Source organism: Peromyscus maniculatus, chromosome 21, assembly GCF_049852395.1.
Source record: "Peromyscus maniculatus bairdii isolate BWxNUB_F1_BW_parent chromosome 21, HU_Pman_BW_mat_3.1, whole genome shotgun sequence".
Lineage (NCBI taxonomy): Eukaryota > Metazoa > Chordata > Mammalia > Rodentia > Cricetidae > Peromyscus > Peromyscus maniculatus.
The window spans coordinates 29833656-29861509 of record NC_134872.1 but is presented as its reverse complement, the minus strand read 5'-3'; the positions used below and the strand labels follow the sequence as shown (position 1 = coordinate 29861509).

Here is a 27854-nt window from a genome sequence, read left to right as displayed (position 1 = left end):
GTTTCCCAAAGTTTCCAGGCTGTCCAGCATACTGAATCTTTAAGCTGGAAAGGAAGATTTAGGTTGAATACTCAGTGTATCGTTGCTGGCGTTGAAGGTGGACCACCGTGGAAATGAACAATGGGAAGGAGACAGTTCCAGAGGCTGGATACTGCCTTCAGCTCTGTCAGCATAGATCTCAGTGCCAGAACTGCAGAGAACTGAGCTCAGCTTGCAACTTGACTGAGTAAGGGGTGACTCTTCCCCTTAACCTCCAGAAACATGTACAGGGTGGTAGGCATCTTAATCTTGACCAGCTGAGACCTACCTCAGACTAAGTGTTGTTTAAGCATACTTTGTGATACTTTATTATAGCTATATAATAGGACTTATTTTATTTAGAATTTTTGTTTGTTTTTTCTTTTTTTTTTTTTTTTTTTTTTTTTTTTTTTTTTTTGGTTTTTCGAGACAGGGTTTCTCTGCGTAGCTTTGCGCCTTTCCTGGAGCTCACTTGGTAGCCCAGGCTGGCCTCGAACTCACAGAGATCCGCCTGGCTCTGCCTCCCGAGTGCTGGGATTAAAGGCGTGCGCCACCACCGCCCGGCTTTGTTTGTTTTTTCAAGACAGGGTTTCTCCGTGTAGTTTTGGTGCCTGTCCTGAATCTCGCTCTGTAGACCAGGCTGGCCTCAAACTCACAGATATTTGCCTGGCTCTTCCTCCCGAGTGCTGGGATTAAAGATGTGCGCCACCACTGCCCAGCTTAACCTCATATTTTTAAAGATGTCAGTTCCCTGCCCCAAATTAATCTGTATATCCAGTGCATTATCCACATTTCAACTGGCTTCTTTGTAGAAATGGGTAGACCAATCCTAAAAGTCGTTTAGTTCATTTTTAGAAAACCATGGCAGTTAATTTCGGATATCTAAATATGTGGTGCTTTTGTGTCCCATCTCCTTCAGCTTCTGCCTCTGATGACAGACCAGCTCCAGTGGATGCCTTTTGTGAACGCCAAACTGCACGAGCCATTTGTAAAGTTTATTTATTGGTCTATAAGGCAGCTGGATGCTGGAACACAGGTACTGACTCATCAGAACCTATCTAGTAGACTCTGCTTAGGATCAGTTCTCTGGGTTATGTTCACAGAAAAATAAATACTACACATGTGTGTGATCTGTCCTCTTTTGTTTGAGAGCAGTCTTTTCTATAAAATACCATCTGTCCTAAGGTTTTGATAGGGATTGTATTCAGCTTGTATACCAGTTTCCTGTGATGAGTCTTTCAGCATAGGAATATAACCGTCTTTTCACTCACAGCCGTGTTCTTGTATCATTGTTGCATAATTTTTGCATAAAATTCATGTGTGGACTCTTAATTATGTTTTTTAACTATTTGAGTTTTTTTTATTTTATTTATTTATTATGTATACAGTCTGTCTGCACACATCCCTGCAGGCCAGAAGAGGGCGCCAGATCTCATTACAGATGGTTGTGAGCCACCATGTGGTTGCTGGGAATTGAACTCAGGACCTTTGGAAGAGCAAGCAGTGCTCTTAACCTCTGAGCCATCTCTCCAGCCCACTATTTGAGTTTTTGAGTGGTTTTAATCTGTTAAATTTTGTTGTCCATATGTTTATGGTGATAACATGTGTCTTAGTTAGAGTTTCTATTCCTGTGAAGAGACACCATGACCACGGCAACTCTTATAAAGGAAAACATTTAATTGAAGTGGTGGTTTACAGTTATAAGGTTCAGTCCATTACCATCATGGTGGGGAGCACGGTGGCATACAGGCAGACATGGTGTTGAAAGTCTTACATCTTGCAGGCAACAGGAAGTTGACTAAGACACTGATCAGTATCCTGAGCATAGGAAACCTTAAAACCCACCCCCACAATGACACACTTCCTTCAACAAGGTCATACCCACTCCAACAAAGCCATACCTCCTAATAGTACCACTCCCTTGAGATTGTGGGGGCCAATTACATTCAAACTACCCCAGCATATAGACATATAATTGATTAACAAGGAATATTGGTCTTTGGTTTTTGTGTTTTGAACTTTGTCTGGTTTTATATCTATTTGATTTATAAAAATTGAAATCATCTCATCCTTTATTAATTCTAAAAGGCTATTAGGTGATATAGTTGGGGTTTCTATTTCTGTGAAGAGACATCATGACCACAGCAACTCTTAGAAAGGAAAACATTTATTTAGGGCTCGCTTACAGTTTAGAGGTTTCGTCCATTATCATCATGGTGAGAAGCATGGTAGCATAAAGGTAGACATGGTGCTGGAGAGTCAGCTGAGAGTTTTACATCTTGATCTACAGGCAGCAGCAGGAGACTGTGTGCCACACTGAGGGTAGCTTGAACATAGAAGACCTCAAAGCCGGCCTGCACTGTGACACACTTCTCTAATTAGGCCACACCTCCTAATAGTGCCACTCCCTGAGCCAAGGATTCAAACATAAGTCTATGGAGGCCATTCCTATTCAAACCACCACAGGTGAATAGAATGAATTCTTTAAATATTTGATGGTGTGATGCGCAATTCTAATTAGTCTTAATAATAAAACCCCAGAGTCAGATATCGGGGTAAAACCTGAAAGATCAGAGAAGTAAAGGAGCAGCCACAGTCATCTCTTACCTCTCCAACTCCTCAGAATGGGAAGGGGCGAGCTCCTGTCTCCGCCCCGCCATATCACTTCCTGTCTCCTGTGTGTACAGACCTCCAGACCTCTATGGTTAACTAGTGGCTAGTTCCACCCTCTGATCTTCAGGCAAGCTTTATTTATCAGAACACAAAATATCACAACAGATAGTGTTCAGGAGAGAACTAGAGATTTTATTCTTTTTTTATTTTCTTCTTTTTATATGAATGTTTGCTTGCATGTATGTAGATGTACCATGTGTGTGCAGTGTCCACAGAGGCAGAGAAGATCATTGGATAGCCTGGAACTGGAATTACAAAGGGTTGTGAGTTGCTGTGTGGGTGCTGGGAACTGAACCCAGGTCCTCTGCAAGACCAGTAAGTGCTCTTAACCACTAAGCCATCTCTCTAGCCCTGAGATATATTTGAGGGAAAGTTTTAAATTATGAATTCAGTTTTTCTTAAAATTTTTATTATGTTTTCTCTCTGTCTGTCTCTGTCTGTCTGTCTGTCTCTCTCTCTCTCTGTCTCTCTCTGTGTATGGGTATAGAGGACAGATAGACATAAGGAATCTTCCGCAGTCACTCTACCTTATTTATTTACTTTTAATATTTACTTCTATTGTATATGTATGTATGCACCAAGTATGTGTGTGGGCATGAGTGCCACAGCGTGTGTGTGGAGGTCAGAGGGCAGCTTTGTGGAGTTGGTTCTCTCCTTCTAGCTTTCTGAAAATTCCAGGGTCAGGTCACAAGACTTGTAGAACAAATGCCCCTCTGAGCAGTCTTATAAGCCCTCTACCTTTTTCAGACAGGGTCTGCCACTGAACTGGAGCTCACTGATTGGTTAAAATGGCTGTCTAGTGGTACCCAAGGATCTGCCTATGTCTGCCGTCCCGCGAGTCCCTCATCTGGGGTTACAGATGGCAGTGCTGGAGATTCATCTGAGGTCCTTATGCCTGTACAGCAGGCTCTTAGCCACCTGAGGCATCATCTCCCTTATCTCCCATATTTTGATGTGTCACATTTTCATTTACATTTTAAAAAATATTTGTTTTATTTTTATTTCTGTGCATGGATGTGTGTGTCTGTGCGGGGGTTTGTACTAGACAAGGGTGTCAGAGACCCTGGGCCTGGAGTTAGAAGCAGTTGTGAGCTTCCTGGCTGCGGTGCTGGGATCTGAACTGCAGTCCTCTGCGAGAGCAGCAACCCCTCATGGCTGCTGTGCCGGCTCTCCCGTCCCTTGTTCACAGTTCCTGACCGGTTTTTAATTCCAGTAGAACTTTCTTCACTGTGTGTATTATTTAGAAGTTTGTTTTAGTTCTTCCTGTTTTTGGTTTGCTGATGTGGCTGTATTGTTGTTCTGTTGTTGAGTGGAGAGTTTTATAAATGTTAACTGGTGGTATTTATAAGTTCTGTATCCTCACTGATACTTTGTCTAGTTCTGCTATCAATAGTTGAGGGTAGTGTGTTCAAGTTATGTTATAGCTTGTACATTTGTGTTTGTCTTGCATCATCTCTTTTTGTCTCACATTAGATAATTAACCTAAATTTTTTTTAGAAATATGATTTATTTATTCTTATTTTATGTACATTGGTGTTTTGCTTGCATTAATGTCTGTGTGAGGGTATCCGATCTTGGAGTTACAGACAGTTGTTAGCTGCCATGTGGGTGCTGGGAATTGAACCCAGGTCCTCTGGAAGAGCAGCCAGTGCTCTTAACTGCTGAGCCATCTCTCCAGCCCCATAACCTAAAAATTTTTATGTGTGCGAGTGTACATATGCCCCACTTGCACGCAGTGCCCCTGGAGATCAGAAGAGGGCCTCTAACTCCCTGGAGTTGGAGGTAGAGATGGTTGTGAGCTGCCGTGTGGCGTCGGAAACCCAACCTGGGTCCTGTACGAGAGCAGGCAGTGATCTTAACAGCCAAGCCACCTCTCCAGCCTGTGTTATATTTGACAACTTGGTTGGTTGGTGGATATACATTTAGGATTATTGTGCCTTCTTGGTATAGTGACCCTGTTTTATTATGTAATTTCCTTTTTCTTTAAAAATTTTTTGTTTTGTTTTTTGAGACGGTGTTTCTCTGTGTGACAGCTCAGCTGTCCTGGAACTGGCTTTGTAGACCAGGCTGCCCTCGAAATCACAGAGATATGCCTGCCTCTGTCTCCTGAGTGCTGGGATCAACAGTATGCACCACCACTACTCAGCTTTAAATTTTTTTTTTTAATGATACAAGTTTTAATTATTTTAGGCTTAAAAATAGAAACAGTCTACATGCTATTAAAAATATATACTTTTCCTCAGGAGTACTAAAATTTTATTTACAGTACATTTAAATCAGATTGCATTGTCCATGCCACTCACTGCCCAGTCATTTGATATCCCAAATCTCGGAATGTCTGTTTCTAGTTTTGAGTGTACAAATGTGTTCTCCACATTGCAGTATCAATGCTGAGCTTAGAATCAGTTTACAAATCCTCATGAAGATGTGGAAAATCATTACGAAAATCAGTGACAAGGGCTGGAAGAATTAAGTCACAACACAGAAACTTTTCAGTTATTTCTAAGTCTAGCTTAAGCGTTCTCATGTTCAGCAGTTTGAAATGGTTTCCTTTCGTTTCAGTCATAACAAGTCTGTAGAAGATCACCAGATCCCATGTTATTCTAGAGATACCTTATTCTGTACCATTTCTGTTTTGTCCATTTTCTTACTGAAATTTATCCCGTGAGAATTTTCTATGATTCTGACCCAGTCTTTTCTTCTTTTGAAATTGTTAAGTTTTCAGCCACTGGGGGTATTTATAGTGAGACTGAGCTGAAAACAGAAGTTAGTCATTTGATAAGCAAACACTTCTTCATCCTTGCCCAGGGGCAGTCTTGGCAAGGTCTGGTCTGAGGCTGGAGTGGAACCTTAGTTCCTGGGAACCTGGCTTTTCCTCCTTGAAGAGACTGGAGTTATCCGTCCCCAGGCCACTGTGTGCTCAGTCTGTGCTGCACTTGAGATACCCTGTGTCCCGTTGTGCAACATTGCTTGGTTAGCTTCCTGCTGACACCATCTTTTCATCAGGGCCTCTGAGAAAACCTTGGGTTGACCTGGCACCCAACAGAGAAAAGTGGTGAACTCAGAGTTCAACTCACTTCATTTGATATTTCTTTATGCCAGATTTAGCCTGATCTTAGTTTCTTAGGAAAACATTTCAGAAAAAGAAGTCCATACTTGGTTTTTAAAAGTTATTTATACAGTTTTAATTCTAATTATGCATATTTCCAATTCTATTTTTCATAAATATTTGCTTTATGTATAAATTTGATTAAGTATTTCAAGTAGATGATTGCATATATTTTTAACAGCATTCAACTATGACCTCAACACTGAGGAGATTGGGTGAAGACATATTTAAAGGAGTGGCAATTAAAGGAATTCAGGATAATTCTTCAGAGCATTCTGTAGAGAACAAACCAAAGACAGCAGTATTCTTCAAGAGCTCCAGTTTGTCGCTGAGATTTTTATCAACCTTGATTGTCCTTAAAACAGTCACTCAAGGTAAGCTTCCAGAGTGTTCACTGAGTAATTTTTTGTCAAACATTTATAAGAGAATATTATATAATAAAACATTTCTTTTATAGTCAAGTATTTTCAACCTTTGAAGAATGAGATTTTGAGTTACTTTTTAATAGTGGCACATTTTGAAAATAATTACTCGTAATTGCTGAATTTAAGAAAACAAACTCTTAAGACTTGCTTTCTTTCAGAGCCTTTGTTGATTTGTTGTTGTTTTTGAGACAGAGTCTCTCTGTGTAGCCCTGGCTGTCCTGGATCTCGCTCTGTAGACCAGGCTGGCCTCGACCTCACAGAGATCCTCCTGTCTCTGCTTCCTGAGTGCTGGGACTAAAGGCATGCGCCCTCATGCCCCGCTTTTGTTGATTTTCATAGATGAAGTTTTATGTGCCCTTCTTCCTGTGCATTTGTCGTATAAGTTATAATTGTGTTGTTTCCACTAGAACAGGGCAGGAAGGCACAGCCTGCAGGAGCAGATTTGGCCGCCCTCTGATTTGTAAATAAAGCTTCTCCCATAGCCATATCATTTGTTATGGATCCTGGCCCCAGAGCCTGTACAGTGCTCCTGATGTGTACATAAGAGCAGCCCTTCACAGCCTGTGAACTTACTGAGGGAGACTTATCACGAGTCTTCCACACCCAGTGCTGGGTGTACAAGAGTAAATAAGGGAGTGAATCATCAGAAGCAGGGCACAACCAGAGTGAAACATAGTTAATACATATTTTAATGTAGCTATAACTAGCTATCTCTTTCTGGATTGTTTAAAAAGAGAATTTTCATAAAAGGGAGTAATGCCGTAAATATCCCATCTTTCTATCTCTTCCCTATATACTGACTTATCCCGTTGGGTGTGACAGTAGTCTTGACGACTTCCTCTGCCCTGTTTTCTGCTCAGTCATACCTGGTGGCTTGAAACCAGATTCCTAGTTCTAATTTATTATTTGGTTGCTTTATGGTTATGATTCTCAAATTCATAATAGTAGATTTGGTAAAAACTTTGAAAGATCTCTCTTGAAAAGGCATTGTTAGCCCAAAATAAAAATTCACCACAGACTTATCTTCAAAACTTCCTACGCGCGCGCGTGTACACACACACACACACACACACACACACACACACACACACACACACACACACTGTTTTAGCAGGCAGTGTATAACCTCACATTAAAAACACGTATATTCAGCTGAGCGGTGGTGGCACACCCCTTTAATCCCAGCACTTGGGAGGCAGAGCCAAGCGGATCTCTATGAGTTCAAGTCCAGCCTGGTCTACAGAGTGAGATCCAGAACAGGCACCAAAACTGCACAAAGAAACTGTGTCTCGAAAAAAAACAAAAAAACAAAAACAAAACAGAGGTAAGTAAAGTCAAAATCAGGAACTCAAAGCCACTCTATTAATCAAGGAGAATATTAAAAGTCATATATCAACATATCATAGCATGATCTAATGCAGTAGCTCACTCTTCCTAACACTGTGACCCTTTAATACATTTCCTCATGTTGTGGTGACCCCCAGCCATAAAATTATTTCATTGCTACTTCATTTTTATACTTTTGCTATGGTTAAAAAAAAATCATGATATAAATATCTGATATGCAGGATATCTGATATGTGACCCCTTGAAAAGGGTTGCAACCCACAGGTTGAGAACCATTAGTCTAATGACATATGTATTTTTTATAAAAATTTATTTTTATTTATTTATGGATGGTACACATGTGACATGTCTCACACGTGGAGGTCAGAAGACAGTTTGTGGGAATTAGTTTTCTCCTTCTGCTGTATGGGTTCTGCCAGTCACAGTTGGGCCATCAAGTTTGGTGGCAAGCCCCTTTACCGTCATGCCAGCCCATAATGTTCATTCTTGTTAAACTCTGAAAAAGGCAAAAATGCAAAAAAGTCTGTTTATTTTATATGAAGAAGTAAAACTGACTAAGATGGTGTCTGTCACACTTCTTGTTCAGTACACGGAACAGTACCCTCTTCTGGCTTCTGTGGGCACTGTAGTTATGTGCACATAGCCACACACATTCCCACTTACATTCATGTACTTCAACAGAAATAAGGGGCTAGAGCAGAGCAACAGTTCTCAACCTGTGGGTCGTGACGCTTTTGTGGGTCACAAATATCCTGCATACTACTGGGCTGGAGTGGTGGCTCAGTGGTTAAGAACTCAGAGGACCCAGGTTTGATGCCCAGCACCTGCATGGTGGCTCACTCTTTCGCTCTAGTCCCAGGAGATTCAATTTTCTTTTTTGGCTTCCTCAGGCCATGTACTGTGATACAGACATACATGTGAGCAAAATACCCATTCACACAAAATAATAAAGTAATTTAAAGAGAAAAATAAATCTTTCAAAAAAGTAAAGTGGGTTTGAGTAACACTATCAGCCAACTTGATTTGTTTATAGAAATTGACCTAACAGCAGAAGAAAAAAACACTAAGTACTAATGGTTAGGACATTGCATGGGCCATAAAGCAAACTTAATAAATTTTAAAAGATTGCAAGTTGTAGAAAAAGTATGTGCTCTATCCCAGTTGATACTCAGAAAGCCTTCAAGTATTTGGAAACTAAAGTGATCTATATAACCCACAGATCACAGTAGATGAAAAACAAAAACAAAATCAGAACATTCCAAACTTTGTGGGTAGGGCCAAAAGTAACATTTCAAAGGCACCAAATGCCTTTGAAACAAAGAGAAAGGCAGTGAAGCAAACAAAAAAGTAATTTGTAAGGATATAATCAGCAGAAGTCTGTGAAATATGAAAAGTAATAGAGAAAAATCAGTGAAGACCAGAACTCTGTCATAGAGACGACTAATAAAGTGGTGCATCTCCAGGGGAGCTGAAGAGAAGACAGAAAAGGAAAGAAATCGCTGACAGCAGAGGGTGATCAGGAGTGACTTAGCAGGGTCCAAGAGAGAGCCAGGAGTGTGCTGGGTGAGATAAAGCCAGCACACAGCACTTCTGAGGAAATGACATATTATTTCAAAGATGTAAAATGCCGAATCCCTTAACCTGAAAGTCCCCATGTCTGCATAGAAGTTGAATTTGTAGTTGCAAGTTCCCCTTAAGGAAAATTACAGCCACAGATGGTTTTACTTGGGAGTTATACCAAGTATTCAATGGAAACTTTCTAGAATACAAAAATGAAGTGTTTATAAACATGTGAGAGACAAAAGATGTAAAATGATGTAGATTGTACACTACAACTATAAAACTGTGGAGAGAAGTCGCAGCCATACTTTGTTTATGGGTCAGGAAGTTTGGGGTTTTTGTTGTTGTTTGAGACAGGGTTTCTCTGTGTAGCCCTGGCTGACCTGGAACTCTCTCTGTACACCAGGCTGGACTTGAATTTACAGAGGTCCACTTCCTCTGCCTCCTGAGTGTTGGAATTAAAGGCATGCCCAAGAAGTTTAGTATTAAGGTGTTAGTTCTTTCCAAATTGGTTGCTGTAGCTTCCTAGCAATCAAAATGATCTTAGAAACTGAGAAGCAGATTTCAAAGTTCATACAGAAACCCAAAGGATTTAGAGTACTTAACATAAATTTGTTTTATTCTACCTGACTTCAAAAGAGTATGGCGTTGGTGTAAAGCCATACATCAGTTGTCAGAATGGATAATCTGAAGCAGACCTCTACACACTATGGACAGCTCATTTTCAGCAAGTTGTCCAGATAGTTCAATATGGACAGATATAGTCCTTTCTGAAAATGATGCAAGAGTGATAGTACATCGTATATGGATGGATGGAGGGAATTTCTACCTCCACATACAAACAAAACAAAAAAATAAACTCAAAAATAGAACGCAAACCAAAATGGAAAAGCTAGAACTATAAAACTTCAAGAAGAAAACATATGAGATTATGTTACTAAACTTGGACTTAGTATGAAAGTTTCTTTTTTTTTTCTTTTTGATACAGGGTGTCTATAACCCAGAGTAGCTTCAGATTTTCTATGTAGCTTAGGCTAGCCTTGAACTTGCTATGTAATTCAGGGTAATCTTATGATTGTGGCAAGCCTTCTGACTCTGCCTCCCGAGTACTGGGATTATAGGTGTGTGTCAACACACCAAGAAAAATTATCTTAAACAAGCCATAATTGTCTTGATTTCGGAAAAGATAATTTGACTTTGTCAAAATTAAAATTTTTGGAGGCTGCAGAGATGGCCCAGCCATTAAGAGCACTTGGCTGCTCTTGCAGAGGACCTGGGTTTGGTTCCCAGCATGCACATCGGGTGGCTCACAGCTGTAACTCCAGTTCCAAGGAGATCTGCAACTTTCTTCTGGCCTCCACAGATACTACATGCACTTGGTACACCTACAGACAAGTGGGCACACACCTACCCATACAAAGTAAATACATTTGAAAAATTCAAAATTTTAGCTTTTTCACTGTGTGTGTGTGTGTGTGTGTGTGTTCATATGTATGTATGTGGAGGCCTGAGGTCAATATTGGACATCTCCCTCAGTCACTTTCCACCTTAGTTTTTGAGATGGGTTCTCCAGTTGAACTGGTAACTGGTAACCACTAAGTGCTATGTGTTTTCTTAAGGACTGCCACTCTGATTAGGGGGAGAGATGATCCCCTTGTAGTTCTAATTTGCATTTCTCAAATGGCCAGCAAAATTGAACATTTTTCATGTCTTTGGCCACATGTGTTTCTTTTTTTCTCTTCTTTTTTTTGAGAACTGACTGTTCCTTTTATTAGCCCATTTATTGATTGGGTTTTTGATTCCTTGTTATTTCGTTTTTGAGTTCTTTGTAGTTCTTACCCTCTGTAAAGTGTGTAGTTGAAGATTTTTTCCCATTCAGTAGGTATCTTTGCGGTGTTACTATGCAGACACCTTTGATGCAATGAAATCCCCATTTCTCAATTGTTGGCATTATTTCCTGAGCAGTTGGAGTCCTTTTCAGAAAGTTGTTGCCCCGTGCCTACATCTTGAAGTGTTTGCTCTGCTTTTTCCTCTCACAGTTTGAGTTTCAGGTCTTGCAATAGGGTCTTTCATCCATTTGGAGTTGATTTTTGTTACAGAATGAGAGAAAAAGGTCTGATTTGATTCTATATATGAGTGTGGAAGAAATGTGCCAGTTTTTGAGGCACATTTCTTGAAGAAGCTGTCATTTGTCTAGTATATATTTGCCATCTTTACCAACATTGGAGTAGCTGTAGCTACATATTTGAGTCATTATTGATTTTTAATGCTATTAGTTATGAATAAAAGGAATGTCCTACTCTCTAGGAGGCATATAATTAACTGCCTAATTTATGTCTTTTACTACGGCCTCTGTTCTTAAACACAGCCATATGTTTTTATTTTTTTCTTGAATTTATAAAATTCTTTAAAACTTTCATACATGTATAAAATAATATCCTCCCCTCATTCCCTTCCTCCCCCCTCTTTTAACACATCTCCCTCCCCTTCAACTTCATGTTCTCTTTTAAAAGCATTTATAAGCTCCCATTCATGCTGCCAAGGACAGGTCCATACAGCGTGGTTTTTGACTTCCCACTGTAAAGAAAGGAAAGTGCACACAATGTCCTACAGATGAAGGGAGAGGATGCCCTCAAATTCCTTACCACAGGAACCCAATTTAGGTGGCACCAACCTTGATTTCCAGATTTTCCACAAAAGGAAAAGTGATGGTATCTACATCATAGATCTGAGGAGGACCTGGGGGAAACTGTTGCTTGCATCTTGGCTGTCGTTGTCTGCTGATGTCTTCATCGTCTTCTCAGGAGCACTGGCCAGCTGACATGATGCCACCAGAGCCACCCCAGTTGCTGGCCGCTGCACTCCTGGGACTTGGACTAGCCAGATCCAAGCAGCCTTTAGGGAGCCTCGTCTTTGGGTGGTGACTGACCACCAGCCCCTCATAGAGGCATCTTACGCCAACCTGCCTGCCATGTTCTGTGTAGCACGGACTCTGCTCTGCACTCTGTGGACATTGTTGCCCCACAACAACAAAAGGGAGCTCACTCAATGTGTCTGATGTGGTGGACCTGGCCTGGGGAGTTCTGTGCGTGCACCATCTCCTGTGAGCACCCATGGAGGTCATGCCCAACCTCTACTTCTGCAGAGACCCCGAGGAGATGGAGAAGGAAGAACAAGCCACTGCTGAAAAGGCTGTGCTGTGGAGGAATTTGGGGGTGAATGGACTGTGCCAGCTCCTAAGTTCACTGCTGCTCAGCCAGAGATGTCAGGCTGGCCTGAAGGTGTGCAGATGCCCTCTGCGCCTGTCCAGCAGATCTCTACTGAAGAAGGAGTGCCCAGCTGTCCACTGAGGACTGGTCTGCAGCTCACACTGTACAGGCTCCTGAATGGTCATGAGCTGTTCTGCAGACATGTGAACAAAGAGAGGAGTGGAGGAAAATAAAGTGTCTAAAAGCTGAGACACACACACACACACACACACACACACACACACACACACACACATACATACATACACACATACATATCCACTGAGGCATGGCGACCTACCAGTGACCGCTCCTCAAAGAAAAGTGACTCTTCCTCCCCCAGCAGTTACCAGCTGTCAGTAGTCCTTATCCTCCCCGATACACCCACATAATGTACTTTCATCAAATCTATCCCCTATTCCCTCAGTTCCAAATTTCCCCTATACTTCTCCACTCCTCCCTCCCAATGTCACGAATTCTTTTTTTAAACTCACCCAGTCCACATACTGCCTGTGTGTGCGTGGGTGTAGCGCCATCTACTGGAACATGAGTAGTCTCTGGGGCCACATCTCTCCTTCAGTGGCCAGTGGTTCCTCACACAGATGTGGGATTATGTAACCCGCCCTCGCTCATCCATGCTGGAATTTGTTTATCTTTTACTCACAGATTTATTCTATTTAACTTCCAGGTTTGTACATATAGACCAAATCTGTTATTTTTAAAATACTCTATTTAGCTTTTTGAAGTTTTTAGCTAGTTATCACCTAATCACACTACCAATGGGATGTTTCACTCATTTCCTATTTTTGTCACTGTGAATATTAACATATACTTATGCCTTAGCACTTTTAAAATGAGCAATAAACTCACCAACATGACACCGATATATGAAAGGATAAGTCATTCTAACTTCAGCAGACATTGCTGTCTTTCTCAAATAGTGAAGCTATTATATCCTTCCAGCTCTGTGTCTGTGTGTGTGTGTGTGTGTGTGTGTGTGTGTGTGTGTGTTCACTGCCATTTTTTGAACCATCCATTCCGATATTTGGTGTTAATGATTTTTAAAAAATATTTCCCAGTCTTATTTAATGAAAATATGACTTCATATAATGTTTTTGTTTTGTTTTATTTTTGAGATGGGGTCTCATTATGTAGCCTTAGGTAGACTGGAACTTGCTCTGTAGTAGACCAGGCTAGCCTGGAACTCACAGACATTTTCTTGCCTCTGCTTGTGGAGTGCTGGGACTTAACAGTGTGTGGCATTACTCCCAGCTTAACTTTTTCTTGTGTGTGTGATTTGCTGTTTCCCTTTTTCAGATTTTCTGTTGATATCCTTGATCTATTTTATGCTAGATGATTTCTCTTTATCTTACTGTTTTAAAATGACATCAATTCTTTATCTTTTGTGGTTTTTAAAAAGATTTGCTTTTATTGGATGTATGAATGCTGTGCTTGCATGCACATATGTGTACCAGGTACATGCCTAGTGCCTATGGCCCCTGGAACTGGAGTTAGAACTGGTTGTGAGCCCTTGACGTGGGTGCTGGAAATTGAATTCAGGTTCTCTGCAAGAGCAATAAGTGCTATAAACCAATAAGCCAGCTCTAGCTCTAGCTAGTTTTGATATGATTGGTAACTGAAATGTTTGAAAAGCATTCTCTGGGAAGTTAAATTAGTCTTGATTTTAGAGACTCTTCAGTATTAAAGAAGTTAAAATGATACAATTTGATTTAATCTCTACAAGGTCAAGGCCAGACTCGCTCAGAGGTTCAGAGTGCTTGCTCCTCTAGCAGAGGACCAGAGTTTGGCTCCCAGCACCGATGTTGAGCAGCTAGGAGCACCTGTAACTCGAGTTCCAGAAGGTCCCACACCCTTTCTGGTCTCTGCAGGCACCCACACTTGTGCATAGTCCCCCCACTCCCCACATATACATGTGTAATTACAAATAAAATAAATGTTTCTTAAAAAGATAAGACCACTTAAAAAATAACCAAATGCTGTTTTTCTGCCTATGGATACTGTTAAGGGATAACTCTCCCTCCATTTTTAAAAATTGAAAACAGTTTTTTTCATATACTATACACACACACGAAAAACCCATAAAAACAGAAAATAGGAAACCGTAATATACAAGCAAAAGACCAGTGAGAGAGAGAGAGAGAGAGAGAGAGAGAGAGAGAGAGAGAGAGAGAGAAATTAAAAATTTTTTAAAAAGTACCACGAAGCTGGATGCAGTGATGGACAAGTGTAATTAGCACTCAGGAAGCCATGTCAAGAGAACTAAGGCAGAGTTAAGGCTAGCTTGATCTGCACGTGATGTTGTAGACCACCAGGAAGGCTGTACAGTAAGACCCTTTATCAACAAACAACCCTGTAGCTCAGTCCACTTAGTCATGTTAGCTGTTGCAAGTACTTTCAAATCCAGCAGGGGGCACTGTTGGAAAACGTGTTCCCGTGACGAGGTCGGGATTTGTCTATTCTGTCTGTATTGTTGCTTTTTAAAAAGTTTGGGCCAGGGAGATGACTTGGTGGCTTAAAGAGTCTGCTGGGCAAGCATAAGGACCTGAGTTTATATTTCTAACATCCGTATGAAAGCCTAGCATGGCAGTGCTCATCCCTAACCCCACACCGAGGGCTGGAGACAGCTCACTGGCCAGCCTCTAGCCAATATGTTGAGATTCGAGTTCGGTGAGAGACCCACACTCAAAACAGGTTAAGAAAAAGAAGCCAGAGGCCCTGGGTTTGAGAGCAAGGTCGTACATAGGAGGGGGTGGAGGGAGCAACGAGAAAAAGAAAATGATGGAATTATATTTTAATTTTAAAAATAAGGAAGGAAAGACACCTAACTAACGTCGGCGTCTGTCCTCCACACCCACATCAACAGGCAAACACGCTCACAAATGAAGTTGAGAGTCAGACACATCTGAACAGAACCTAGCAATTTTGTTCAATATGTATTTGTTTGCAGAGAGTTTTTTTTAAGTAAAGTGGTATTAGTATTCTTTGAACTAAATTCTTCTATAAATAAAAATAATTTACCATAAATGGATACAGATTAGAATGTCTTAAAGTTCTTTCATACATATTTTTAAAGATTTATTATTATTATTACTATTATTATTATTATTAGGTTTTTTTGAGACAGGATTTCTTTGTATAGTCCTGGCTATCCTGTCCTGAAACTCACTCTGTAGACCAGGTTGGCCTTGAACTCAGAGATCCACCTGCTTCTACCTCCTGAGTGCTGGGATTAAAGGTGTGCGCTACCACCGCCCAGCTACTTTCATTATTTTTATTTTGTGTGTGTGTGTCTATGTGAGGGTGTATGCATGTGAGAGCCAGAGGTGTCGGATCCCGTGGCACTGGAGTTGCGGGGGGTTGTGAGCCACCCAACATGGGAGCTGGGAACTGAATTCTTCCCAAGAGCAAACAGTCATGCCACTATTACCCAGTGGGCACAGCTTGCCCAGCAGGTTAGTATTGTAGCTTGTAAGTTTCACAGCTGCATAAGACTGTTATACTGACATCTTCCCTCCAGCAGCCTGAGTGATACCGTCCAGTGCTGAGAAAGGCAGCAAGAAGCAGCTTAGGGCCAGCTTGAGTTCTCCATGTTCTGCAAGGAAAATGTGCGATGTCCTCAGCCATGGGGCTTTATCATATAGTTCTGAGCAGTGACATTAGCCTGCACTGGTCATCTCCATCCCCTTCCCTCCCCCAGCCAACAGTTCACAGGGAGGTGTCTCACACCTGGCACCACTAGGAATTCCATTTAGTAACTTACGACTTTGGGGCCAAGACACCCTTTTTATTTAAAGACAGGGTCTGGCTATGTAGCCCCGGCTGGCCTGGAACTCACAATGATTCTACCTGCCTCTGTGTGCTTTATGGAAAGGCTTATGCCACCACATTGGGCCCAAGACACTCTGCTAAGTCTTCTCCTTTAAATAGAAATATTAATTTTTTAAACAGAGTAACTCAGTGTTCGGTGAACAGCATGTTTTTTTTTCTTGGAATCATATACTGAAGGAACGCTTTGGAAAACGAACTTTACATATTTAAAAGCAGTGTGAAACTATTGTAAATGTTGTAATGGGGATATCTGCTGAATTAATCTCTGATATTTGATTTGCATTGATTCTAATTAAATTAGTGCTTCTCTTGATTGAGTAGCTCACCTGCAGTCACATGCAGAATATTTTAAAGGGGGGTTTAAGGAATCTGATCTCAAAGTGCCTTGCTAGCTCTGGTCTTGGTAAAATCTTGCTGTTGCTCATAATAATGGGTGGGTTACAGAATGTAGTGGATCAGAGCATAGCCCAGTCTTTTTGAAGTTGTCTTTGAATGGTGTGATATTTGCTCTTTTGTGGGAGACAGAAATCCTTCTTTAAAATGCATTGAGCAATTTTATGTATAGTTACAGTTTTAAATGGGGAGGCATTTAGAAGTCAGCAATGAGCCGGGCGGTGGTGGCGCACGCCTTTAATCCCAGCACTCGGGAGGCAGAGCCAGGCGGATCTCTGTGAGTTCGAGGCCAGCCTGGGCTACCAAGTGAGTTCCAGGAAAGGCACAAAGCTACACAGAGAAACCCTGTCTCGAAAAACCAAAAAAAAAAAAAAAAAAAAAAAAAAAAAGAAGTCAGCAATGAGACATACGGTCTTAGAAGCTATTTAAAGATATAAATATGGTGCTGTTCAAGTTTGTGGAAACATGTAGTAATTACAACCAAATATGGAAATACATACTACTGTGCTATTTAATATTAATCATCAATTTTATTTCTTGGTATAAAAAACAAAATGGGGCTGATCATTTTAGTACTAAAATATGAACGCACTAAATGAATTTACCCCATTATAATTGGACTGCCTTTTCTCTCTCCTTCCCTATTGAGTTCTAATAAACCAGTGAGGGGGATGAATCTAAATTTAGTTTGTGATCTCTTGTCATCTAAATTTTTTTTACAGTTTTATTTTATTAAAGCGGTGGTTCTTTTTGTTTAATCTTATGTTTCTGATTTAATAACTGATGCAGAGATGGTTATTTGTGTTGTTTCAGCTGACTACCTAGCTCAAGCATTTGATTCCCTTTGTTTGGACTTGAAGACAGATGAAGGAAAAGCCTTATTTTTGGAGTACCAAGCTGTTCCAGTAATACTAAGACACCTGAGGATTTCCAGCAAAGGGCTCTTATCCAACGTCATTGATAGTCTGCTTCAGATGACAGTAGAATCACGTACGTTTTTATGTTTTATGTACATAAAGAAATGATGCTTTCATTCCCTCCTAATCCCTTATTAACTCCACATACCAGCCACTATTTCAGCTTTTAAATGGTGGCTATTTTGAAAAGTTATCAGTTAGGTCAGCACACAGAACAAGAGGTTTCATTGTGGCATCTTGATATAAATGTGTTATATTTTGTTGTTGTATGCTCCCCCGCTCCCCACGGCCCCCTCTGCCTCTTCCTCCAGCTGGCTCCTGTGTTCCTCCAGTTAGTCCTCGTTTGTACCCTCCTATCACATGTCTGCTGTTGTCTTTCCCATTTCCCACATCCCTTAAGAGCTCTTCCTCCCCTCTTAGATCCCTTCTCTAGTTAAGTATCCTGCAAATAAGACATGGGGATATAGCTACATACATATGTATATAATCTAAAATTTAAGTTCCTTGTATAAGAAATAATGTGATATTTGTCTCTGAGTCTGGCTTATTTCACATAATTCCATTTGCATCTATTTTCTGAAAATGTCAGGATTTTGTTTTTCTTTATGTAAAATTCGTGTGTGTGTGTGTGTGTGTGTGTGTGTGTGTGTGTGTGCGTGCGCACACACGCACATATGTGCCATATTTTCTTTTTTTCCTTTTTAAACAGACAAATAGGCTTTAGGCTAGTATTTTCTTTTTCTTTTTCTTTTTTTTTAAGATTTATTTTATTTATTATGTAAACAGTGTTCTTTCTGCAAGTTTGCCGTATGCCAGAAGAGGGCATCAAATCTCTCATTACAGATGGTTGTGAGCCACCGTGTGGTTGCTGGGAATTGAACTCAGGACCTCTGGAAGAGCAGTCAGTGCTCTTAACCTCTGAACCATTTCTTCAGCCCTTCTTTTTCTTTTTAATTAATTTATTTGTTTTACATCCTGATCGCAGTTTCCCCTCCTTCCTCTCCACAAAGTCCCTCCCCCCACTGCCCTCTGCTCCCACCCCCCAATCCACTCCTCAGATTCTGTTTAGGAAAGGGCAGGTCTCCCATGAGCATCAACAGAACATGGCATATCAAGATGCAGTAAGACTAAGCACCTTCCCATGTATTAAGGCTGGGCACGGAGACCAGGGTGAGGAAAGGGTCCCAAGAGCCAGTAAAAGAGTCAGAGACAGCCCATGCTGCCAGTCCCACAGGAGGGACCAAGCTACACAACTGTCACAGAGGGTCTAGGGCAGTCCCATGCAGGCTCCCTGGTTGTCGGTTCAGGCTCTGTGAGCCCCTGTGAGCCTAGGTTAGTTATTCTGTTAGTTTTCTTGTCTCCGTTGGCTCCTACCATCCTTTCTCTCCCACTTCTGCAGGATTCCCCAAGCCCCGCCTAAGTTGGGCTGTGCTGTTTCCACCAGTGGCAGGGTGGAGCCTCTCTGATGACAGTTGGGCCAGGCACCTATGTGTGTAGCAGGATATCGTTAGGCATCATCACACTGACATTTTATTTCCTCCAGTCCTGTTTGGTTCTATCCTAGGTCTCTGGGACATCCAGCCTGTGGACCACATTTTCTTTATTAACTCATTTGTTGATGGACATCAAGGGCTGCTTCCATTTCCTGGCCATGGTGAATAGTACAGCTCTAAACACGGAGGCACAAACATCTGTGCTGTGTTGACTTAGTACTGCAGATGGGTGATAGGGTGGTTCTATTTTCAGGTTTTGTGGGGATTTCCATACTGACTTCCACAGTGGCTGCACAAGTTTCTCAGGGTTTTCAAATTCCTGGCATGTTGCTCTTTGAGATCCAGGGACAATAAATCAGTATCTCAGGAATTCTCAGAAATTTCCAAATTATGATGACTTTACACATCCTACTTCACTCTGTTAATTGGATAGCTAAAATTCATATTTAAAGAATAAAATACACAAAGTGAAGCAATATTTACAAAGAACTGCATCCTACAGGAATATTCAGACAATAAAAAATATAATTTAAAACTCATATCTTACAGTCAAGTGACAGCCTCCCATGGAATCACAAAATGGCCACTGCCCACTGAAGGATATATTTTATACTGAGAATGTGTTATGCTTCGAGAGAACATTCAATGGACTTATTTGCATATAATAAATATGTGAACTCATTAGTGAGCATTTTCTTTTCTTTTTAAAAAAAAAATATTTATTTATTTATTATGTATACAATGTTCTGTCTGCACATATCCCTGCAGGCCAGAAGAGGGCACCAGATCTCATTACAGATGGTTGTGAGCCACCATGTGGTTGCTGGGAATTGAACTCAGGACCTCTGGAAGAGCAGTCAGTGCTCTTAACCTCTGAGCCATCTCTCCAGCCCCAAGCATTTTCTTTATTATTCTTGTTCCCCTTTCTAAATGTTATACCCACATGTATATTTGTTTTTATGTACATACGATGGGCTGGCATCCACAATATAGGGAGAACATGTGTTTGTTTTATTGACTGATTTTTCTTCCCGAATTTGGATGAACTTGATTAATATTATGTGTTATAAATCAATCCATTTTCCTGAAAATTTTGTGATTTTGTTTTTCTTTAGAGCTGAATAATGTGTGTGTGTGTTTGTGTGCGCGCGTGCACGCACGCACCAGGTTTTTATTATAATCCATTCACTTCTTGAAGTTGTCTCCACTTCCTTGCTGTATTGAGTAGAGCAGCAGTGAACATGGAGTGCAGATACCTCTACCATAGGATAAAGAGTTCTCTGTGTAAATGCCCAAGAATACAATAGCTGTAGCATAGGATAGGGCTGTTTCCAGTTTGCTGAGGAGCCACCAGGCTGAGTTCCATCAGGGTTGTATTAACTTGCACTCCTGCCAGTGATGAATAAGAGTTTTTCTTTCTCTTCATCCTCTCTAATATTTGTTGTCAGATTTTGTAAGGACAGCCACTCTGACTGGGATGGGATATTATCTCAAAGCATTTACCTGATGACTAGGAATGGTGAACATTTTTTAATGGTTACTGGCCATTTGTGTGTGTGTGTGTGTGTGTGTGTAACTTGCTGTAATTCATTACCCCATTTGTTGATTTGCAGTTTTATTTCCTAGGTATCTAATTTCTACAGTTCTTTGTAAATTCTGGTTATTCGCCCCTTGTCTGAAGTGTATGTGGGAAAGATTTTCTCCCATTCCGTGGGCTGTCTGTGAGCTCTGCTGACAATTTCCTCTGATAAGCAGAGACTTTACTGTCATGTAGTCCCATCTGTTGATGTTTGCAGCTAGCTTTTGTGCTATTGAAGTTCTGTCCAGAAAGTTCTTGCCCACCTCAGCGTCTTGAAGAATATTCCCTCTGTTTTTAATCTAGAAGTTTCAGCTTTTATTTTTCTTATTTTTACTAGTTTTTTGAGAATTTGTACAATGTGTTTTGTGCTTTGATCATCTTCACCGCCTTCGCCCAGCTCGTCTCAGATCCACCCTGTCTTTCCTGTCCACCCCACTTTGTTTTCTTTTTCTCCCGTCAAGTCCAATTGGTGCTGCCCAACTGTTCTTGAACGTGTGGTCTTCCCCTGGAACGTGCTTGACTTACCAGAGCTTACATTCCCAGAGGGAACGGACTCGGCAGCTAACGGTTGCTAATAGCTCCATGGCTAGGGGTAGGATTCTCTACCCAACTCCCCTCTCCATGCTGAGCTTTGGTCTGGGTTGGGCTTGTACGGGGCTGTGTATGCTGTCACAAATGTTGTGAGTTAATATGTGCAGCTGCTTCCCTGCTGTGTCCAGAGGATACCATTTCCTTAGAGTCATCCACTGCCTCTGGCACTTAGCTGTTTCCTTCTCCTCTGCCTCAGTGATCCATCCCCGAGCCTTTGGAGCAGGGGTGCAGTATACGGGTTCTATTTAGGGCTGAGCGTTCTGCAGCCTCTTACTTTCTATGCCTTGGCCAGTTGTGGGTCTCTGGGTTAACCATAGTCTAGTACAAATAAAAGCTTATGATAAATTGTTAGGAATCAGTTGAATACTATGTCTATTTAGCAGAATAATAGTAGTAGGGTCTTCCCTAGATCCTGTGTCCTGTTTAGCCATAGGTTCTTAGCCTGATAATAGTGATGACAGGTGTGACTTTCATTTTGTGGAATGGAACTTAAATCCCATTAGAAAGTGGTTGGTCAAGAAATACAGAAGTAAGGATGGCCCAATAACCAGAAAGCCTGTCCCAGCACAGGTGATGGGGACGCAAAACGGTTGCATCCGTGGAGCTCAATACACCACTTGCAAGCAGCTCCATGAGGGGCGGTGTTAGGGAGGTGGCTCTTGAGCCCTTCGCCTCCCGCAGAGGGGGTGTTTCCATGTAGAGAAAATAGTCCTCCATTGCTCCCAGAGAGCCTTTCCTTTTTCTACCAGCCCGTTTCTGCTTCCCTGGCTTTACTTGCGGTTTTAGATTTGGTTGCTTCAGTAGTTTACTTTAATCAATACAGTCTCAAGATAGTAACATCCAAGCCTTCCAAGTTGTGTTTATAGATTTAAAAAGCACGAGAATGCAAAGCTATCATGGTTTTATATCTTTTATGGGAAATAACTTACTTGCATTTAGAAAAAAAAAGCCATTTGCAGAGGCTTTTTACTAAAGAGTGAATTGTTTTAGAGGCCACAATTTGACATTGTATGATTTTTTTCCCTCAATCTTTCCTAACTAGCCAGTAACTTATGCTCTAAAAGAATTTTCATGTATTATCCTATAATAAACACAATCAATGAAATATGGCTTCTTACCTTTGTATGCCTCTCTGTTGGATGGTTCTTAGAGGCACAGTTACTAGGTGAAAGGATATGTGCATTTAAGGCTTTTGGTAACAAATTTGGGAAATTTCTATTATTTCATTCTTAATGAGATTGAATATAGTATGTTCTCGTATAATTGGGGTTAGTTGTGTTTATTAGTAAAAATACTAGGTACACCTTTCCTAGTTGATTTATAAGAACTCCTAGTAATGGTGTCAGTCTTAAGGCAAATATATGCAAAGTCATCTTTCCTTTCCTCTTCTACGTTGGTAATTTCTCTTTTGATTACTTTAATTTTTTCAATTCCACTTTTAATTTTTCAAATAAAAATCACTTTATGTGAACACTTCAATTTAAAAAAAAATTCACTTTATTTTTGGAATTATAATTACATCATGCCTCCTTCCCTTTACCTCCTTCCCAACCCTCCCATGTACCCTTCCTTGTTCCCTTTCAAATTCAATGCCTGTTTTTCATTAAATATGTATGTAAATAAACACACACACAAATATACATCTAAATACATGAATTCGACCTATTCAGTCTGTTTAATGTTAAATGTACACATATGTTTTCAGGGCTGACCATTTGATATTGAATAACCAGTTGATGGGGGCTCTTCCCTGGAAAAGACAACTTCTCCCACACTCAGCATTCTTAGTTGCCTGTGGTTCTTTGTGTACGGTTGAAGCTCATGGCCTCGCCCCCTTCCACGTGAGCATGTATGTTGTTGTCCTTGTTCAGCTCATGTTGAGGCAGTCATGTTGATGAGACTTCAGCTTCTGACATCCTGGGACACACAGTCTCACAGCAAACTCCTTGATCCTCTGTTCTTACAATCTTTCTGACTGCTTTTCCACGATGATACCTTAAAATTTTTATCCTTAAGTTTTCAATCTATTATGAACCTGCCATTCTTTAGCTTTTATGCGCAAAGTGTTCTTTCTTATCTAGTACTCAAGAGTTGTTACTGGGGTTTTAAAGAAAACTAATGTACTGCTTCAGTGGAACTTCTTATTTGCAGTCACCTAGACTGGGCTTCCAGTTAGAAGCTTTTTGAAGAAACACTTTCCTCTCTTCTTTCAAATGTACTTTGTGTTAGATAATAACCTGCCACCCAGCAAGAGCCAGTGGATATTTTCACTTTCCACATGACGATTTTGCCCCAAAGCTTAAGGATGAAAGATTGAGAGGCCAAGTTGGTATTGCTACATGACTCACCTAGTTCTGGTTTTGCTTTTTTAATTTCCTTTGATACTTCTTAACAGTAAAGCGTGGCGCCTTGTTTTGCAGCGTCCTTGCAGCCTTTCCTGGAAGCCTGCAGCAACTCTTTGTTTTTCCGGACTTGTTCTGTGCTGCTCCGGACCCCTAAACTTGACCTTCACATCCTAGAAAAGCTCAGTATTATCCTACAGAAGCTCTCAAAAATCAAGTAAGGATGTCTTTTTGTCTCGCTGTTCATTGATGATTGTATTGTGGTTGCTGTTAGGGCTGCTTTTCAATCTCCATGTCAAATCAGTTCAACTTGATTGTTATGTTGCTCTAATTTATTATTCCAGGCTGTAGATATAGAAATTTAAGAATCCTGAGTATTGATGATTATCAGAGATGACATATTGGGGCTGGGCAGATACTCGGCAGGGAAGTTTCGTTACTGCATAAGTGTGAGGACCTGAGTTAAATCCCCAGGAATCACATAAAAAGCTGACTGTGGCTGTGTGCGCCTGTGAGCCCGGCAATGTGGAGGATGGAGGCCGGAGGATCACTTGGGCTTGGGGCCACCAGCATAACTCCAGGTTCAGTAAGAGACCCTGTTTCAAAGGAAGAAATCAGAGAATGATAGATAGGATGCCAGACATCCTCCAGACCTTCCTGCACATACCCACATGCCCATTCCATACAAGACACACAGACAGACAGACAGACAGACACACACACACACTTTAAAAACACACAGATTTTATAATAGACTATTAATCTTTGAATGTATAGTTGTTTCTTAATTGTTCCAGTTCATCTAAGAAAACTTTAAATACCAGAGATAGTATGCAAAAGTTTTATTTGAGATGTCTAGAGGGGACTTACTTATTTATATATTGGGGGTTAGCTTTGGTTTTTATGGTACTGGGAACCCAGGGATAACTGCATGACAGGCAAATGCTCTTCCACTAAGAACAAGTTTATTCATCAAGTGATAATATCTGACCAAATCACTGCACACTGATACTTTATATATGAAGGTGAAAAAAAAAAACCAAAGTGATAATAAAGGAGCATTTTTAAAAATTCCTTATTAATGCACTGAAGCATGCATTTGGCAAGACAGGCAAAAGAATGTGTGTGTGTCTACATGTGGAAGCCCGAGGTTGATGTTAGGTATCTTCCTCTTCTTCCTTCCTTCCTTTTTTTTTTTTTTTTTTAAAGACAGGGGCTCTCACTGTACCTGGAGCTCAGATTGGCTAGGTTGCATGGCCAGTGAGCTTTAGGAAACCACCTGTCTTCTACCTCCTTTAATAATGGGTTATTTGATCATTTCTCTTGAGGCAGATATACCCAGAGAAGAAAATAAAATAGGTGAACTCCTATTTTACATTTAAGATAGGATTATGATTGGAATGAAATTGCTGAATGCCTTCTCCTCCTCTTCCTCTTCTCTTGTTTTGTCTTTGTGAGATAGGCTCTCTCTATGTAGCCCTAGCTGTCCTAGTACTTGATGTGTAGACCAGGCTGTCCTGGAACTCAGATCTACCTGCCTCTGTCTCAGAGTGCAGGGATTAAAGGTGCACGCCACCACACCCAGCTTAAATGTCTATTAAAGAGAAAGTGGTTGAAAAGTAGTATATTGTCACTTAGGTCCTTAAGAAAACTGGTTCTGGCTAACTGGGAAGGGGAGGTCCTTGTTCCCATAGTTACTCTCTATTAGTGAATAGGGTTCAGTTTTCAGGATATAAACTATTTCTTCTTTGCCTATATTGTTTTTCTGCTTTGGGCTTAGATCATAAAACCTACTTTTCTTGCATCTAAATCCTGTAGTCAGCCATTTTCTCCATTGTGTTTAAAAACAAGTGCCATTTCCTCACATTTGCATAAATTCTCTCAAGTTTATAAATAACTAAATAACACTATTCTTTTACAGGAGTAATAAGAAGCTCTTTGAAGTTTTTACCATTCACCTGATGCTTCAGGAAATACAAAGGACAACACACCCAGAGCACGCCTTTCTCTGCATTAACCTAAATTCAACTCTGTTCAATCTGGGTTTGACAAAATGTAACTCCCTGGTCTCCAGTACAAGCCATTAGAAAAGTGTGTGTGTGTGTGTGTGTGTGTGTGTGTGTGTGTGTGTGTGTGTGTGTGTGTGTGGTCTGTGTATGTATATATCTGTTCCTTGTCTGTAAAAGTGTGAAAATCACCAAAGTAAGATTCTACAAAGTAAAGTTATCAGCAGCATCATTTATCATGAAAGATAGCCAGAAAAATTTTCAGCTATGTAAATGAGAGCATAGAAGGTATGGATGTTTTAGAATGTTTCAGTTTAAGGTAATAGTAATGTACAAGGTGGCATTTCCAGAACTTAAGGCATTGGGGTTACTTTTTATAAAAATATTTTAGGAGAAATCTTTCTTGAAATTATGTGATTATTTGGAATATAATTTGTTCTTATGTGGAAATAAACTATGCTATTATTTTTGCCCCTTAATATAGTAGAATCACTTCTTTTGGTAGCAAAATACTTTTTTCTTTTTTTTTTTCTTTTTTTATCAAGCTGACCTCAGACTTACAGACTCCTGCCTCTGCCATCCAAGTGCTGGAATTAAAGGCATGCACCACCACACCCAGTCAAGTGCTTATCTTTTAATGGTCTTATTTGTTTTATTCCGTTTTGCTTACTTGCTCTTGTGGTTGTTAGGTGGGTGCGTACAACCCCCGCCCTAGTGTATATATGGTATAGATAGCATTTCTGTTATGAAATCGGGTGCATATTGTTAAGGATCCTAATGTCCTCCTGATGTTGTTCTCTTAAGCAGCACAACGTGACCGTCTTTATCTTTTATCACTGGTTTGGGTTTGAAGTCTGTTTTGTCAGATATTAGAACACTGGCACCTGCCTATGTCCCAGGTCCATTTGCAACATCTCTTGCTGTCTGTCCTTCTTTGCTTTCTATTGCTGTGATGAAACTCGGACCAAAAGCAACTTGGAAAGAAAGGCCCTTTCTTTGTCTCAGATGTCAAGCCTAAGGACAGTCAGTTCAAGGTATGCCAGCATTACCCAGTAACAGGAACTGAGGGATGCTGGGAGAACCTGGCAGCCAGGTCTGCCTTGATATGTTAAGTAGGCACCTCAGCTGTTTGTCTCAGGTTTGAAACTTAACAGTATATGATTAATTTTTGTCATCAAGACCCTTTCATCTTCTCCTCCTGTTAAAACCCTTCTACCCAGCCATCCCCCCACTTGCTTTCGTGTCTTTCTTCTGTGTGTACCATTTAATTTCCTTGGAATTTCTTGTGTGAGTGTGGGTAGGAGGTCATTGTGGACCATAGGCAAGGCGTCCGTGGCTACACTTCTGAAGAAAATGACATCCCCTACCTCCAGCAACCATTAACTGCCAGTATCACCCCAGGGAGAGGTGGGGCCTCATGGGTCCCTCTCCCATCCGTGAGGAAATGGTAGGCTTAGTCATAGAGAGGCGTTACTCAGATAAGCACAGTGACAGAGTTCATGAGTGCGGCATCCATGTCGCAGCCAGAGGACATCTTTGTGCTGCACACCCCCTCATCCTCTGGCTCGTGGTGCCTCTCCTCCCCCTCTTCGGTACTGTTCCCGGAGTTCCCCAGGGGTGGAGATGTCCCTTAGGGTGGAGCACTCCTCATTCTCCTTGACGCTATAGCCAGTTGTGTGTTTCTGCAGTCACTGTCTGTCTCCTGTTGCAATAGGCATCTCTGACAAAGGCTGAGTGTAGCGTTCATTTTAAATGGCAGACTGGGAATTAAGAACAATTATGTTTTATAAACTGTGTCTCTTTAAACACTAGTTTCAAAAATCATTTTGATAATTTGAACCCTTAAAATTAAGTAATGGCTATTTATAAAAATATCTGAATCAGTGGTGCTGGAAAGATGGCTCCATAGTTAAGAGCACTGGCAGCTTCCAGAGGATTCGGTTCCCAGCAACCGCATGTGACTCACAGCAGTCTGTAACTCCAGTTTCAGGGCGCCTGATGCCCTCTTCTGCCTTGTGAGGGTACGAGGCATGCATGTGGCACACAGACATCCATGCAGGCAAAACACCCATACACATAATCTTTTTAAAAACTCAGAATAATTTCCAAGTAAGTTGAAGCCCATGGCTGCAACTTTTTCCTATCTTAAAAATTGAAACATTAACAGAAACCTGCTGTTCCTGAATCCAAAGCCTACTTAGAGATTTGTTTTTCTTACATAATTCTAGTCAATCTGGTCAGTTCCAGTAGAAATGTAAACATCAAAGGAATTAACTCATTTAGGACTTAAAAAGCAATACTTTG

At 40.9% G+C, this 27854-nt stretch overlaps 1 protein-coding gene across 3 annotated transcripts in view; it reads left to right on the top strand.

Moving 5' to 3' along the window:
- Positions 1-26029, top strand: part of Ccdc138 (coiled-coil domain containing 138) — a 63328-nt gene extending 37299 nt beyond the window's left edge. For all 3 annotated transcript variants that reach the window (XM_042266538.2, XM_076557229.1, XM_076557230.1), the window contains 5 exons: positions 938-1054; positions 5982-6174; positions 17436-17612; positions 23623-23761; positions 25466-26029. In XM_042266538.2, the coding sequence (XP_042122472.2) occupies positions 938-1054; positions 5982-6174; positions 17436-17612; positions 23623-23761; positions 25466-25631 (792 nt within the window). In that variant the 3' untranslated portion in view covers positions 25632-26029. The remainder of the gene's footprint in view (positions 1-937; positions 1055-5981; positions 6175-17435; positions 17613-23622; positions 23762-25465) is intronic.
- The last annotated feature ends 1825 nt before the right edge of the window (positions 26030-27854 follow it).